The sequence below is a fragment of the Cottoperca gobio genome, chromosome 9, assembly GCF_900634415.1.
Source record: "Cottoperca gobio chromosome 9, fCotGob3.1, whole genome shotgun sequence".
In the NCBI taxonomy this organism is placed as follows: Eukaryota; Metazoa; Chordata; class Actinopteri; order Perciformes; family Bovichtidae; genus Cottoperca; species Cottoperca gobio.
In genome coordinates, this window is record NC_041363.1 from 6,072,416 (window position 1) to 6,090,048 (window position 17,633).

The 17,633-nt window shown below is 44.5% G+C and overlaps 2 protein-coding genes across 2 annotated transcripts; one reads left to right on the top strand and one right to left on the bottom strand.

The window, feature by feature from the left end:
- The first annotated feature begins 406 nt into the window (after positions 1-406).
- Positions 407-13,841, top strand: snrnp200 (small nuclear ribonucleoprotein 200 (U5)). Its single transcript, XM_029439148.1, is given in 45 exon segments — positions 407-451; positions 676-839; positions 1,657-1,828; positions 1,937-2,129; positions 2,259-2,314; positions 2,432-2,530; positions 2,639-2,791; positions 2,890-2,989; positions 3,088-3,224; positions 3,312-3,389; positions 3,503-3,676; positions 3,763-3,852; positions 3,854-3,901; positions 3,994-4,149; positions 4,259-4,429; positions 4,535-4,728; positions 5,007-5,130; positions 5,257-5,406; positions 5,516-5,758; positions 5,852-6,040; positions 6,126-6,323; positions 6,447-6,599; positions 6,694-6,774; positions 7,007-7,090; positions 7,280-7,386; positions 7,469-7,587; positions 7,665-7,819; positions 7,944-8,133; positions 8,230-8,403; positions 8,495-8,655; positions 9,066-9,293; positions 9,410-9,601; positions 9,918-10,096; positions 10,187-10,338; positions 10,437-10,545; positions 10,640-10,748; positions 10,861-11,050; positions 11,371-11,535; positions 11,669-11,790; positions 11,878-12,021; positions 12,135-12,311; positions 12,403-12,563; positions 12,698-12,779; positions 13,067-13,159; positions 13,266-13,841. Coding segments are annotated over 45 exon segments (6,411 nt in total). The 3' UTR covers positions 13,416-13,841.
- A 1-nt stretch (position 13,842) lies between these two features.
- Positions 13,843-17,141, bottom strand: ciao1 (cytosolic iron-sulfur assembly component 1). Its single transcript, XM_029439149.1, has 7 exons — positions 16,764-17,141; positions 15,732-15,880; positions 15,532-15,643; positions 15,305-15,393; positions 14,956-15,157; positions 14,682-14,751; positions 13,843-14,296 (listed from the first exon to the last, which is right to left on the bottom strand). Exons 1-7 carry the CDS (start codon positions 16,900-16,902, stop codon positions 14,062-14,064), a joined length of 996 nt encoding a protein of 331 aa, XP_029295009.1. The 5' UTR covers positions 16,903-17,141; the 3' UTR covers positions 13,843-14,061.
- Between the last annotated feature and the right edge of the window lie 492 nt (positions 17,142-17,633).

Here is a 17,633-nt window from a genome sequence, read left to right on the forward strand (position 1 = left end):
TTTATTCATTTTTTATTTTCATCGGTTTTTTATCAGTCCACTAGGTGGCGGTAATGCACCAAATCGGTGACCAATCACCAAAGAAGAAGAAGATCAACACAGCCTACAGGGGGCGCTACGTGCTTTGTGTTCCGGGTCTAACCTTTGACACCGGAAACAGAAAACAACGGCAGCGGCGACTTGTTGTGTGCTCGTGTTAGCACTGCTGCTTTTGTAACGTATGAGAGACGCGTAAACGCGGACATTTTGAAAACAATCTCATGCTACAAATCGTAATATTACTCTGATGTTCCCAGCGTCTACATAAAAGGACAGAGTGAAATCAACTCTGTGGATGTTTTGAGTCAGCGGGCTGGTTCACGTAGAGTGTAAAGTGCGGTAAAAGCTAAAAGACTAAACTCGCACCATGGCGGATGTTACTGCCCGTAGCTTGCAGTACGAGTACAAAGCGGTGAGTACTGAGTATGTTTGTAGAGGAACATATGAACACTCACACATAGAAAGTGGTTATCGTTTAAAATGCTCTTAAGTGATCATGCTAACTAGCTAGCATATGTTTTAAATTCAGGCTACTCCGTGTTTAGCTAGCCATTATGCTAACTAGCTATTAGCTTAGCCGTAGTTGTGCAGACTGATGTCCTGAATGATCACGTTGTCTTTGTTTTGAATTGTTAGAACTCCAACTTGGTGTTACAAGCTGATCGATCTTTGATCGACCGCACACGGAGAGATGAGCCCACTGGAGAAGTCCTGTCCCTGGTGGGAAAACTGGAGGGGACCAAGATGGGGGACAAGTCTCAGAGGACCAAACCTCAGAAGCTGGAGGAGAGACGAGACAAGTCAGTCAACAATACATTTCCCTTTCTTTGTCAAGTTAAAACAACTTACTCGTGTATGCCCCCCCCCCCAATATATTATAATTTGTGGATTTGCAAGTTGCAGTTGCAGTATTCCACATGTGTATTGGTTCAGTTCATGTCCCATGTATCAAACTCGACTTGCAGAGCATTGACTGTTGTTCAAAATAATATTTAGCAATCCAGGAAAATTCTTAAGGATCTCTGTTAACAGTTTTTTGGGAGCTAGCATTTAGTAATTTTCACATGACTGCGAAACTCAGTCGGTAGAGACTTGTTCTGGAAAGCTGGTTCAAGTCCTGGACACAGTGTTTCTGTGCAAGACAACTGCTCCGTGCACTATGCTGCTGTGACCCATCATTCAAAAACCTCTCCATATTTTACGTGTGTGTACATCAAGAAAAAAGTATTATAATACATTTTTTAAAGTATTTCTCCAAGGGGACAAATAAAGTACATCATTTATTATTATTATTATTAAATCTAGAAGATACACATTTAGTAAATAAAATCCAAAACTGATATTTGATAATTAATAGTGACCTGATATGCCAGGTGATATCATCTACTTAAAATTCATTAACGTGTCATAGCATGCTTAAATGCTCTGCAGGGTGTGTTTTTATTCTGTACAGTAATAACTAGCTGCCTGGAAGGTAGGAAAAGCTAAAACATATTTGGTACAAATGTCTAAAGAATTTAATGTAGTTTCCTTATTATACATTTCAGTTTTGTTCCGGTGTCCGCTGAGGGACACTACTCTTAATACTTTTCATTTTGTCTTGTTCGGTCTATTCAGGAGGCGTAAAAGAGATGAGGACAGACACGACATCAACAAAATGAAGGGCTTTACTCTTCTGTCTGAAGGCATTGACGAAATGGTGGGCATCGTGTACAAGCCTAAAACCAAAGAAACCAGAGAGACCTATGAAGTGTTGCTGAGTTTCATCCATGCTGCTTTAGGAGATCAGGTTAGAAAACTCTTCAACGTCTGTTTTTGTTTAAATGTCGGCTTGTGTTTTTCGTCAGCGGCCAGCACCTGGAGCTTTTATTGACCTGGTTATTATGTCTTCTTGCAGCCGCGTGATATTCTGTGTGGAGCGGCTGATGAGGTGTTAGCAGTGTTGAAGAATGATAAAATGAGGGACAAGGAAAGACGACGAGAAGTAGAGCAACTTCTTGGGCCTGCTGATGACACCCGCTACCATGTGTTGGTGAATTTGGGCAAGAAGATCTCCGACTACGGAGGGGACAAGGACTTACAGAATATGGGTAAGAACGCTGAATATAACTATGTAGTATTTATTATCAGTAAGTTAATGATGATGTCAGTAAGCATGTCACGTTTGAGGTTTCCATGAAAATATTCTTGTGATTGCAAACTGTATCTTTCTTTTACAGATGACAACATTGATGAAACGTATGGTGTGAATGTCCAGTTTGAGTCTGATGAGGAGGTGAGGCCTTTGTGCTTATTTATTAGGAATCATAACTCCTGATCTATACCTGATCTGTGGCTGAAAGTTCCTCTTTTAGGTAGATTGTGTCATAGATTTTTCTTTTTCCTTATTTAGGAGGGGGATGAAGACCAGTTTGGAGAGGTACGAGACGAACACTCGGATGAAGACAGCGAAGGAGAGGAGGCGGGTGTGGGCTGCGCTCTGTCAGCCAATGTAAGTGCAACATCTGAATCAATATCAATAATATCAACTGCAAAGATAATTGTACTTTTTGAATTATTGCACACTACACAGCGAGTTAATGAATTACTCTTCATTTAGCTCGGTGCCACAGGCGACGTTATGACGGTGAAGAAAAAGGATCTGCATCCTCGAGACATTGATGCCTTCTGGCTCCAGCGTCAGCTCAGCCGTTTCTATGATGATGCCATCGTCTCCCAAAAGAAAGCCGATGAAGTCTTAGAAATCCTCAAGGTATGTGTGACATCTTTTCTGTCGGCAGCTTTTTGTTTTGCGCACGTACGCGTATATCTGTCAGACTCACTCATCCGTTGTGTATCGGTGTTCCACAGACTGCCAGCGATGATAGAGAATGTGAGAACCAGCTGGTGTTGCTGCTGGGCTTCAACACCTTCGATTTCATCAAAATCCTCCGTCAGCATCGCCGCATGAGTAAGTCATTGGTGTAGAACCGTGTAGTTTCAGGTTATTGGCTCTCGTACAGCTTTTATTTATTTTTTGTTATTAACTTTCTCTCTTCTGACACACAGTTCAGTATTGTACCATGTTGGCAAGCGCTCAGAGCGAGGCAGAAAAGGAGCGGATCATTGGAAAGATGGAGTCAGATCAGGAACTGTCGAAGATTCTTTACCAGCTGCAAGAGACTGAGAAGGAGGATATTATTAGGGTAAGACCTCTTGCTTATAAAAGTATGCAAGACATTGCATCAAAGTATCTTTTAGTTTTTCACTTCTGGTATTGTTGTGTTTATTAGGAGGAGAGATCTCGCAGAGAGAGGGTGAGGAAGTCTCGTGTGGATGACATGGAAGCGATGGACGTTGACCATGGAGAGGTAAATAATGTGTTAAACACTATAAGCTAACCCAACATTACTGCACTGGGATTGATCAGTGACGTTGCCATAGGTATGTATACTAAAACATGTTTTTCTTTTTTATCCTACAGTCATTGGCTCCTCGACAGTTGCTGGACCTTGATGACCTGGCCTTCACACAGGGGAGCCATTTCATGGCCAACAAGCGTTGCCAGCTGCCAGACGGCTCATTTCGCAAACAGCGCAAAGGTTATGAAGAAGTTCATGTGCCTGCCCTCAAACCCAAGCCCTTTGGAGACGATGAGGTTTGTTATATGTCATTGCCCAAGTGCCAATAAGCAGTGTGTAGATATGTTCGCGTCTCTCATTCTGCATATTGTTGTGTCATCAGGTGCTTGTTCCCATTGAGAAGTTGCCTAAGTATGCACAGGCTGGATTTGAAGGCTTCAAAACCCTGAACCGCATCCAAAGCAAACTGTACAAGACAGGCCCTGGAGACCGATGAGAACCTGCTAGTGTGCGCCCCCACGGTAAGAGAACTTTGCAAAAGCTAAAGAGTATTGCGACAGTTTTCCCCCAGGTTAAGTTCCTCCTATAACTCTGTTATTCTTTGTGCACACAGGGAGCTGGTAAGACTAATGTTGCTTTGATGGCAATGCTGAGAGAAATTGGAAAGCACATAAACTTGGATGGAACCATCAATGTGGACGACTTCAAAATCATCTACATTGCACCCATGCGCTCACTCGTACAGGAGATGGTGGGAAATTTCAGTAAGGTGAGCCCCACCTACGTGCCGCAGATATTCGTTTACCTTTAATCACAATCGATACATTTCAGCATGCCGTGTTGTTTTAGTGATTTACTCACCGTCTCCTTTTACACAGCGCTTGGCAACTTACGGCATCACGGTGTCTGAGCTGACCGGAGACCACCAGCTCTGTAAAGAGGAGATTAACGCCACTCAAATCATCGTCTGCACCCCCGAGAAATGGGACATCATCACCCGTAAAGGCGGAGAGCGTACATACACCCAGCTAGTGCGCCTCATTATCATTGTAAGTGCTGTGAATGTGTCGACGAAAGCTTCTGGCAGTAAACACCAAGTCTAGTGCATTTTTAATGTATGTGCAGATGATTTGACATAAAGATCTCATGTGCAGGATGAAATCCATCTTCTGCACGATGACCGTGGACCCGTGTTGGAATCGCTGGTGGCGAGGACCATCCGCAATGTGGAGCTGACCCAGGAGGATGTGCGTCTGCTCGGCCTCAGTGCCACACTGCCCAACTACGAGGATGTGGCGACCTGCCTGCGTGTAGATCCCGCCAAGGGACTCTTCTACTTCGACAACAGGTACGGCGGTTGGAGACGGCTTGCCCGGAGCAAGTAACATGCCACTTCCTGACTTGATGATGGAAGTAGCTATGGAGTGAGCATCTCGCTTCTTTTTTTCCTCTGTTGAGACTTACACAATATCAATCGGGCACTCACAAGTTTAAGCGCCCGACCTGGCAAGTGAAAAAAACATTAATATTGAACCTTGATCATGTCCTGGGGGGGAAACCGCTGCATGGGTTTTTATGTCTGCGCGTTTTGAACAGTCATCGCCAATAACCAGATTTTCTGTGCAGTTTCCGCCCTGTGCCCCTAGAGCAGACTTATGTCGGCATCACAGAGAAGAAGGCCATCAAGCGTTTCCAGATCATGAATGAGATTGTCTATGAAAAGATAATGGAACACGCTGGAAAGAACCAGGTGAGTCCTCTCCCAAACGTATAATTACATGTGTGCAGTTTGCCCCACACTACCTGTTTAACTTGCACTGATCAACAATGTGTCAGCAGATTTGAGAGACTCCTGACATTCACTTGTTTCCATCAGGTGCTAGTATTTGTCCACTCCAGGAAGGAGACAGGAAAGACAGCAAGAGCTATAAGAGACATGTGTTTGGAGAAGGACACACTGGGTCTCTTCCTCAGAGAGGGTTCAGCGTCTACTGAAGTGTTGAGAACTGAAGCTGAGCAGTGCAAGGTGAGGAAACGCCGCTGCGCACACAATGAGAAATCCAAACCAAAATTCAAAGGTTCTGTCGTGCTTGTTTAGAACCCTGTTAGACTTACACCTGAACTTCCTTATCTAGAACCTCGAACTGAAGGATTTGCTGCCTTATGGCTTCGCGATCCACCACGCTGGTATGACCAGAGTGGACCGTACGCTGGTGGAGGATCTGTTTGCAGATCGACACATCCAGGTTCTGGTGTCCACAGCTACTCTGGCTTGGGGTGTCAACCTGCCGGCTCACACTGTCATCATCAAAGGCACTCAGGTGTACAGCCCAGAGAAAGGCAGATGGACTGAACTCGGAGCCCTGGACATTTTGCAGGTGAGTCTGTGCTGGCTGGATGCTAAACGGCAGGAAAGATTCCTTTTGACCTCTCACTCACAGTAATAACTTGATTTAATTGTCTTAAATCAGATGCTGGGTCGAGCCGGTCGTCCTCAGTACGACACCAAAGGAGAGGGAATCCTGATCACGTCCCACGGAGAGCTGCAGTACTACCTGTCCCTCCTCAACCAGCAGCTGCCCATAGAGAGTCAGATGGTGTGCAAGCTGCCTGACATGCTCAATGCAGAGATAGTGCTGGGCAATGTGCAGACCGTGAAGGTTAGTGGCATGTAAATGAGGAGCTCATCAAATATTATATTTATTTTTGCAATGTCTATAATTTCTCATATTTTTCTCATGTCAGGATGCTGTGAACTGGCTCGGCTACACCTACCTGTATGTGCGCATGCTCCGCAACCCCACCCTGTACGGTGTCTCCCACGATGACCGGAGTGCAGACCCCCTGCTGGAGAGACGCAGGATGGACCTGGTGCACACAGCAGCCAATGTCCTGGACAAGAACAGCCTTGTAAAGTATGACAAGAGGACGGGCAGCTTCCAGGTATGCACAAATATCAGTTCTCATCTCTTCATTCTCTTTTTTGTTTCATGCCAATGCTGTTAAGTTATTGATGAGTCTGACTTTAGGATTTTAACGGTGGACTTTGTGCCTCTTTACCTGAAGGTTACGGACCTGGGACGCATTGCCAGTCACTTCTACATCACTCATGACTCCATTCAAACTTACAACCAGCTGCTGAAGCCCACTCTCAGTGAGATCGAGCTCTTCAGAGTCTTTTCACTTTCCTCAGAGTTCAGGAACATCAACGTGAGAGAGGTACGGTCACAGACGGTGTTCCATTATAACCCCCCCAACGAAGCTCCATTTAACACGCTGAATATAAATTCTGACGTATTGCTGTGTGTTTTAGGAGGAGAAGTTGGAACTTCAGAAGCTGCTGGAAAGAGTTCCCATTCCTGTGAAGGAAAGCATCGAGGAGCCCAGTGCTAAGGTAGCATTCCTAACCAATCGCTGTATAAGCATGACATTAAACTGTCGTTAAAATGAAGGCGTTCATCGAATCGAAGCAAAAGCTTCTATTTATGATATGCCCCCACAGTCGGCTATTATGTAAGATTAGTTCAAGGTGATGATCATGGCTTCACTGGGAGATCACTGGGATCTTTCTTCTTCCTGTTTTATATAAACGGGATGAATTGAATTTGTTTTATGTCTTATTTTAGATCAACGTGCTGCTCCAGGCGTACATCTCTCAACTCAAACTGGAAGGCTTTGCTCTGATGGCCGACATGGTGTATGTTACACAGGTACGACAGAACCTTCGTCATTGTTTGCTCAACTTATAGGGTAATCCATTTCTGTCCTATGACAAGATGACACATGTAGCCTGATGAGAAGGAAAGAAATTCCCTTGTTTTATTTCTGAAAGGTTTTTATTCTTCTTAAAAATAAAAAGTTGTCCATGAGATTCATTTGTATTTGTTTGTTTCTTGCAGAGTGCTGGAAGGTTAATGCGAGCCATATTTGAGATTGTTCTCAACAGAGGCTGGGCTCAACTGACAGACAAGACCATGAATCTCTGCAAGATGATTGACAAAAGAATGTAAGTCATGTGTTCCTCTCCACAATGGGCTGTAGTGTTTTGTTTGCAGGCCGCTGATGTTCTGTGTCCCTGTTCTCCACAGGTGGCAGTCGATGTCTCCGCTGCGACAGTTCAAGAAGCTGCCAGAGGAAGTGATCAAGAAGATCGAGAAGAAGAACTTCCCCTTCGAGCGTCTCTATGACCTCAACCACAATGAGATCGGTGAGTTTCCTTCCGCCCACAACTGAATTCTCTCCTCAGCCTGGTTATTGGTCTAATCTACGTTTTTAATTTTTCAGGTGAGCTGATCCGAATGCCAAAAATGGGGAAGACTATCCACAAATACGTCCACCAGTTCCCCAAACTGGACCTGGCTGTCCATCTGCAGCCCATCACCCGCTCCACCCTGAAGGTGGAGCTCACCATCACGCCTGACTTCCAGTGGGATGACAAGGTCTGTAGATATTCCCATAATGTGCTGCACATAAACTGTCCTTGCTTCTCGACCTCCTGACATCCTGCCAGGGATGTGTAAGTTCTATGCACTATTACAAACTTACTTTTTTTTCCTCACTTAGATTCATGGATCTTCTGAGGCTTTCTGGATCCTGGTTGAGGATGTGGACAGTGAGGTCATCCTCCACCACGAGTACTTCCTGCTCAAAGCCAAGTACGCCCAGGACGAACACCTTGTGACTTTCTTTGTCCCGGTGTTCGAGCCTCTGCCGCCACAGTACTTCATCCGCGTGGTCTCCGACCGATGGCTGTGTACGTAGCTTCATTTAAAAAACATTTGTGTTTTTATAGAATGTACACAAAGTTTTAAGCATTTCAACTAACTGCTCTGTTTCTGTTTCTTTTCAGCCTGCGAGACTCAGCTGCCAGTATCTTTCCGTCACCTGATCCTCCCAGAGAAGTACCCCCCGCCTACTGAGCTGCTGGATCTGCAGCCGCTGCCCGTCACTGCTCTCAGGAACTCTGCCTTTGAGGCTCTCTACCAGAACAAGTTCCCCTTCTTCAACCCCATTCAGACACAAGGTACAGAACAACTCCGTACTCCACTTTCCATCATCGTTTAATCCAAACATGTCTCACTCTCTGGGTGTTTCCATTGTTTCTGTCCCTCCAGTGTTCAACGCTGTGTACAACAGTGACGACAATGTGTTTGTGGGAGCTCCCACCGGCAGTGGAAAGACCATCTGTGCTGAGTTTGCTATTCTGAGGATGCTGCTGCACAACGCAGAAGGCCGCTGTGTCTACATCACCCCGATGGAAGCACTGGCCGAACAGGTATGAAGTCTTTTGGAAGTTGGAAGTCTGCTTGTATCACAACTAGCATTACTTGTTTTATGCGTCAGCGCCGGCGAATGTTGGGGCTGGAGATCATTATGTTTCTGGGTTGTCTGTCCCATTCTCGTGAACCCGATATCTCAGAAACTCCTTGGATTGGAACAAAACTCCTCTTGGACTCGAGAATGAACTGATTAGATTTTCGGTTGGTCGAAGCTCAAGGTCACTGTGACCTCACAAAACACGTTTTTCAGTAATATGCTACTGATGGAGATTTACCACAAATAATAGAATAAAATAACAAAACATTTTGACAGATATGGATGTAAACTACAACTTGTCAGAGGCATACAACCACGAGGCTGTAGTTCTAGTTTCCATCTAACATGACGAATATTTTTGACCCTCAGGTGTTTGTTGACTGGCACCAGAAGTTCCAGGACCTCCTGAACAAAAAGGTGGTGCTGCTGACGGGAGAAACTAGCACGGATCTGAAGCTTTTGGGAAAAGGTGACATTATTGTCAGCACCCCCGATAAATGGGACATCCTGTCTCGGCGCTGGAAACAGAGGAAGAACGTGCAGAACGTCAGCCTCTTCATTGTGGATGAGACGCACCTCATCGGAGGAGAAAATGGAGTAAGAACACAAAACTGCTTTGATTTGCATTTCAGCCATGTCGTACAATTTAGTTTGCTCTGCTATCGTCGTCTGTAGACCGCAGCATGTTAATGTCCCTTGTTTCTTTTCATCAGCCTGTGTTGGAGGTCATCTGCTCCAGGATGAGGTACATCTCCTCTCAGATTGAGCGTCCCATCCGCATCGTGGCCCTCAGCTCGTCTTTGTCCAACGCCAAGGACGTGGCTCACTGGCTGGGCTGCAACACCACAGCCACATTCAACTTCCACCCCAACGTCAGACCTGTGCCTCTGGAGCTGCACATCCAGGTCAGTCAACAAAACTACGGATGGTGTACACAAACGAGCCAAGAAGACATGAACTCCTATCAGGATCCTGATTTTAGGGTTAATGCTGGAGTTGGAAATCTTTAAACAAACGGGTGAAACATGAAAACATGAAACTTTGTTGTGTGAATTAATCAGTAAACTATGCATTGTAAATAGATTTGTAATTTACCACAGCTGTGCGGTGCTGGAAAATCTTAAAAAATGCAACTTAAAAGTGCTTAAAGTGCTTGAATCTGACGTTGGACGAGATGAAGGAACCCAGTGAGTTGCTTTTAATTCTTCGGGTCTGTTTTAGGGCTTCAATGTGAGTCACACTCAGACTCGCCTGCTGTCCATGGCTAAGCCGGTATACCACGCCATCATGAAGCACTCTCCCTCCAAGCCGGCTGTGGTGTTCGTCCCATCTCGCAGACAGACTCGCCTCACAGCCATCGACATCCTGACTTTCTGTGCTGCTGACGTGGTTCCTCAGAGGTCAGTGACCGCATGCCTGTCGATGAGGCAGATGTTGCCATTTCACCGTGACACTGTACACAAAGAAAACATGTTTGTCTCTCTCTGTAGGTTCTTGCATTGCACTGAGAAAGACCTTGCTCCATTCTTGGCGAAAATAAATGACTCGACTCTGAAAGAGACTCTGGCCAACGGCGTGGGCTACCTGCACGAGGGCCTGTCTGCAACCGAACGCAGAATAGTGGAGCAGCTCTTTAACTCAGGTGTGACTCACTCGTGCTCTGCACTCTGCGCTTGGTCCTGCAGGTTTAGAACTAAATACTTATGTTTGGTATCTCCTGGTTTCTCTCCTTTTTCACAGGTGCTGTTCAGGTGGTGGTGTCCTCTCGTTCACTCTGCTGGGGCATCAACATCTCCGCACACCTCGTCATTGTCATGGACACGCAGTACTACAATGGCAAAATCCATGCGTAAGGCTCCCACCAGTTTGATGCTCTCATTAACGCATGCACTGTGAATAATACGTATTGTTAACATTCTCCTCCTGGTTTCTCTTTCTCTCAGATATGTGGACTATCCCATATATGACGTCCTCCAGATGGTGGGCAAGGCGAACAGACCCATGCAAGATGACGAGGGACGCTGTGTTATCATGTGTCAGGGCTCCAAGAAGGTAGAGAGGCCTCGCGTGTTTCTATCTGTTGCTCTTTTAATAACTGACTTGGGCTAAAGCGATGACTGCACGACAGAAGGAACCAAACGGCTTCTTTTCCTTTTCTTCACAGGACTTCTTCAAGAAGTTCCTGTACGAGCCGCTGCCGGTGGAGTCTCACTTGGACCACTGCCTTCATGACCACTTCAATGCCGAGATAGTCACCAAGACTGTTGAGAACAAGCAGGACGCTGTGGACTACTTGACGTGGACATTCCTCTACCGCCGTATGACGCAGAACCCCAACTACTACAACCTGCAAGGTTAGTGTCGTCATGTCTGGTTTCAGAGGCAAATAACATTTCCCTCTGAAGCCCTCAACCTGGCAGCGGCTTTGAAAGACATGGTTTCCCAAGAAATTGGCGTAATTGCAGCGAGTTGCAATAGATTCAAAACTAACCAAATTCTGCTAGGAAGCCATAAACGACTCGACTGAGACCAACAGTCACGTGACAACAATTGTGAATTTAAAAATGTAGCCGGAGCAAAATAAAGGCTGAAACAGCTTGGGGGTTCAGGGGTCAAAAGAAAGAATACATTTGTTTTTACAACTCGTAAATGTGTTTTCCTTTTACCTCGTCAGGCATGTCTCATCGTCACCTGTCCGACCATCTGTCTGAGCTGGTGGAGCACACGCTACACGACCTGGAGCAGTCCAAGTGCATCAGCATAGAGGACGAGATGGACGTAGCGCCGCTCAACTTGGGCATGATCGCTGCCTACTACTACATCAACTACACCACCATCGGTTTGTTCCAATACAACTGTCTGATCACACTCACTGAAAATCTACTATCATCATGTCATAGATCCTTTATGTGTGGAAGAAGTTATTACATTCACACATAACTGACTGGTTGTTGTTCGGTTGGGTTTGGCAGAGTTGTTCAGCATGTCGCTGAATGCCAAGACAAAGATCCGCGGGTTAATTGAGATCATCTCCAACGCTGCCGAGTACAAGAACATTCCAATCAGACATCACGAGGATTCACTTCTCCGACAGGTAAAACAAACAGGACTTGGTTATATCACAATAACACTTCCCTACCGAGTCAGTACTTTGAAACCGAATGTGTGTTTTGTATCTCAGTTGGCACAGAAGGTGCCCCACAAACTGAACAACCCGAAGTTCAACGATCCCCACGTGAAGACCAACCTGCTGCTGCAAGCCCATCTCTCCAGGATGCAGCTGAGTGCCGAGCTGCAGTCGGACACGGAGGAGATCCTGAGCAAGGTACAGATTCATCGGAATAACTGGTTTATTTTTGACTTGCAGATGTTTTTACAAACTGAACTGAAGAACGTCCATTCCTGTGTGCATATTTAACCCGTGTGTTGTGTCTGTAGGCGGTTCGTCTGATCCAGGCCTGCGTTGATGTGCTGTCCAGTAACGGCTGGCTGAGTCCTGCACTGGCGGCCATGGAGCTGGCCCAGATGGTCACACAGGCCATGTGGTCCAAGGACTCGTACCTCAAACAGCTGCCCTTCTTCACCTCAGAGCACATCAAGCGCTGCACAGATCAGGTACATCAGTGTTTTCTAAATCTAACTCTTCATTACTAGTTTACATGGATCATATTGACACTGACCACCTTATCCCCGCTCTTTTCATCAGGGTGTGGAGAGTATCTTTGATATCATGGAGATGGAGGATGAAGAAAGAACTGCTTTGCTGCAGCTCTCAGACGCCCAGATGGCCGACGTGGCTCGCTTCTCCAACCGCTACCCCAACATCGAGCTGTCGTACGAAGTGGCAGAAAAGGACAACCTCAAGAGGTTTGTGTGGATTCTGTCAGCGGCGTCGCTTGCAGGATCGACGAAATACAAAATTTAGACCTCTGCTTGACAAGAATAATATTTAGCATGTGTTGATGTATGTATAACACATATATATTTCTATGTTTCTTCAGTGGCAGTCCAGTTCTGGTCCAGGTTCAGCTGGAGAGAGAGGAGGAGGTGACCGGACCCGTCATCGCACCGCTCTTCCCACAGGTAAATGCCGTGTGTCTCTTACATTTCCAAGAGTCTCTTCTCTACAATCATTTTGAATAATTATGTTTTTGGGTTGTCCGTAACGTCCCATTCTCATGAACGCCTCGAGGGAATTTCTTCAGATTTGTCAAAGATGAACTGATTAGATTTTGGAGGTCACGGTCACTGTGACCCCGACTCAAACAAATGTCTATCATAATGACATTTTGGACAGACGGGTGTAAACTGGGACTTGACCAGTGAGGCAGTGTTTCCAGTTTAATGACTCTTTTGTCTCATTGTTACAGAAACGTGAGGAGGGCTGGTGGGTGGTCATCGGAGACCCCAAGTCTAACAGCCTCATCTCGATCAAGAGGCTGACGCTGCAGCAGAAAGCAAAGGTCAGAGAGCGCCTCGTATATTCGACGACGACAAATGTTCTTTAAACCAACAGTGGCCTCATTTAGCTCATCTCTTATATCCCCCCCCCCCCCTTCCTCTCTGCAGGTCAAGCTGGACTTTGTTGCACCAGCGATGGGCGTTCACAACTACACGCTGTACTTCATGAGTGACGCGTATATGGGCTGTGACCAGGAGTACAAGTTCAGCGCAGATGTGAAGGAGGCTGACAGCGAAGGAGACAGCGACTCGGACTAATCAGAAACTGCATTATTGCATTATTGTTTGATATCGAGGGATCAGTAGGTGTTTGTTTTTTTTACTGTAGATATGAAGTTTGAGTAATAGCCCTTCACTTTGTCTGTAAGCATCACTGCCCTTGTGAAAATAAGTCATTTTATTCAGTACAGTTGTCTTGTTTTAATCACCTGAATGACGTACACCTGTACAGGATGTATTACAGGTACAGGGCAAACTGCTCACTGAAGCCCACGTGTGATTTACTGTCAGTAAGCATTTTTCAAGACGGTCGGCCCTATTAAGTTAGTGATGTATGCTCTTATTCCTGTTTGGGTCTATAAATACAAAAGGAAAACTGTCCAGTAATATTTTTGGACTGGTCGAAATGTTTTTAGTATGATGTGCTGTCTGGAATATTTTTTGCAATAAAGAGAAGCCAAACAACTGTTTTTATATTCATTTATAGAAACATCATGAAATACATTTTTAATTAAGCTGTAAAAGAAATATGTAGCCTCGCAAAGCATAAGATGTGCTGAAGCATCTGTTCACAAACGCGTGAAAGATGACTGAACATTATTACGTGTGGTGACCACACAGCTCCCCGTGTCGCTTGCAATAACTGTTTTTTTTTTCTGCGAGAGCCGTTGCGTTTGATCAGCGTTCAGTCTTCCTCTTGGAACCTCCAGATGGTGATGTCTCCGTCATCGCTGCAGGAGGCGAGGAGTCCGGCCTCCTTTGGATTCCAGGTGACACAGTTGACGTCCTGGCTGTGAGCTTTAGTCACCTGAGCAGCCAGCGAGAACACAGGCTGCTCCGGATCGGCCGTCTCATCCTCCTTAAACACTCGCACTGCATCGTCACCGCAGGCAGTGGCCAGGGCGCCCGTCAGCCGACACCTGAACAGAGATGGATGTTACTGTTTTGAACTTAAGGTGACAGTGATGAGAGGTCAATGTCCTTTTTTTAAAACTCTTTAAACCATTCTCCAGAGTAATCGGTGCACACTGATGCTTAAAATTAGACTTCCTTCTATGGTCCTCGTCCTCTGAATTGAAAACACATTTTATTTTCTGGACTAACTCAACATAATATTTAAATTTCAACACCCTAAAATGACAAATTTTCCCTATAATATAGAAAAATAAATGTATTGCAATCCATGACGTGGCAGAGAAAGCGCCACGAAATTACACAAACGGTGATGAGAACATTTTTAAACCAGCCGAGGGTACAAACACGGCTCAGGGTGCATTGAGCTCATTACAATAAATGAAGTCTTACCAGGAGATATCATACACTGTTCGTCTATGGTATCCAGACAGAGTGCAAACACACTTCCACGACACGTCTCCTGTTTAACAAGCAGAAAGTCGATAAAACATGTATACTTTTTATGCACTTTGATAAAAAATGTGCAATAAATGTAGGGTTGTACAAACTAAACCACAATTTGTCATCAGAAATATCTACTGCGGCACCTGCTGAATAAATCGTTTGCGTAGTTGCAATAATGTGGAAGCTCACAACTTGACGCTTACTACCACTAACAACTCACCCTGTCCGCTTTCATTTGGAGACTCCTTCCAAATCTTCACGGTGCGGTCGTCGCTGCAGGAGGCCAGCCGCTGTCCAGTTGCATCAAAAGCCAAACTCCAGACTGTGGATGTGTGTCCTTGCAAGGTGGCCTTGCACTCCCAGTCATCATCCTCTTCCTTGTATATACAAACGTTGTTGTCGTAGCTGGCTGAGGCCAGGAGCTGTATAAACACATGGTAAATACATGGAGAGTTAAAAGAGTAGGAAATATATATTATTTGTGCCTTTTGTGTTGTATTTCAGCTGAACTGCCTACACTTTAATATCTGTTTATTTATTTTCCTCATATCGAGCAGAGGGTAACCTACTTCCTGGTTCGGGTGCCACACAATATGCTTGACGTCTTGTGTGTGAGAGTTCACGACGGTAACACACTCGTACTCGTCTTCTTCATCCACTGTGGAACACAAAAGGAAAAGAGATCATTTCCATAGACATGTGGAGAGGGACAGATAAGGAGTTTTGCTGATTTCGTGCCATGCATCTGAGGTGATGACACACTGTTCACACACACACACACACTGTTCACACACACCTTCCCAAACCCAGACACTCTTGTCTCGGCTACATGTTGCCAGCAGATTCCCTGAAGGGGCCCACGCCACACTCTTGACCTCATTTTCATGTCCTTCCAACACAGTCAAACTCTAGAAGACAAGATGAAAAACATAGGTGAAATCTACAAACAATAAAAGTAAAGCATATTCGAAGTGAAGATTAAACATCTCATCTAACCTCAAAATCATCGTTCTTCTTTTTCCAGATGCATGTGGTTGCATCGAAGCTGGCTGAGGCCAGATACTTCCCACAGGGAGACCACGCCACTCTCCTCACAGTGCGCTGGTGTCCATCCTGAAGCACAGTCTTACATATCCAAGAGTCACCTACAACAAGAGGAGGTCAGGATCAGTGTCACCGTTTATTCTGAAGAAGGTATAACTTTAATTCAGATATTTAATAAACTGTCATTACTTACATCTGTTCATATCCACATATTTATACCTTACAGTATTCTATTCCACTGTACAGAATCTTTTATTTTACATTCTGCTTCATCTTGTACGTATATATATTTGACTTATTCCTGCATTTTACTTGCACCATCATGTCTATTGCACTATTTTATTTCTTTATTATGTCTAAAGCATACTGTATGTTGCATTGTTGGAGGGATTTTCATTGCCACAACAACAAAACTGTAGGTTTTGTGCACATGACAATAAAGCTTTTGAATCTTGAAACAGACACTCCTATCTAATTATTGTATCTAACAAATGTTTTCTCTGCCAAATTTCCAGATAATTTCCAATTTACTGTACAATGACATATACCATGATACATGATACATGCTACAGCGGCACCTAACCTGTACCAATGAAATGTAATTTAGATTATTAAATTGGATTATAATCCCCTAAATGAATAACAAACCAAGGTCTAAAAAAGGACAATATCCCACTTAAATGACAGTATTATTTTACTCATAATAATCACATTATATTACATTTTACACATGGGAAAGATTAGTGTTTTCACTACTTATAAAAAGTACTTATCTTCATTTAACTTTATGGATCAGCCGGAGAATGAAGGGTGTGATGGCAAACCAAGAAGACTTTTTATAACTATAGTTTGAGCAATGACATTAACGTTACTTCCTAAAAGTTGTAATGCCCAATGTACCCATGGTCATCAGTAGACGCGCGTGGTACCAACATAGTGTTTAGAAAGTTAACTGTCATTCAGATTATGTTTGTTGGAGCTCACCCTCTCGTCCCCATATCCGGATGGCCTTGTCGCCCCCGCATGAGGCCAGCAGCGTCCCGGTCGGGCTCCAGCTGACGAACCAGCACCGGGAGTCCGGGTGTGCGTTCAGCGTCTGCACCGGGGTCAGAGCCTCCTTCATGTCCGAGCTGACAGTTAACTGACCGGCGCGAGATTTATCTGATTCACACCCCGACGCACTTTAACAACCCTCACAAAAGCAACAGGAATCAACTTGAAGAGATTGTTTTAAAGGAGTGTTATTGCTGTAGTGTAGTTGTTGCACTACAGAACAAAGTACAACAGTTCACAAATACAACCATGTCGGAAATGCCGCCATCTTTGCTTATCCGGTGCTGTACGCGATGCATTGTGGGGCTTCTTCTTCTTCTTCTTTTTTCTTTTATTTTTGCAGTGTTTTTATTTTATTTTTATTTTCTCCATAATACACAGTAACACAAAACATGACAACCTACATAAGGGGTGCGAGAAACAAACATTAACATTTAAATACAAAATTAAAACTTTTTATTTTACAGTACACTTGGATGATAACATATTGTAACTTTGGATGCAAATACAAAATTATTATTTTTAACTCTGAAGGCTATAACTTTCTATAACTTGGTTTTTACTATCCTCAAATGAGCAGTTAATTTACCTACTGAGAAAGAGCTGCAGAGCATCCAGCCCCAAATATATTTGCATATATTATGTATATAATGTATAAAAGTATCTATCTATCTAAAAGTCCCTAAAGGATTCCTTCACTAAAACAATTCAAGTAGGGTTTGCTCCAGGTTTAGCTTGTTTTCCTTATCATACACCCAAATGGTGATTGTCCCCCTGACATATTTTGCTTTGCTGCACTCT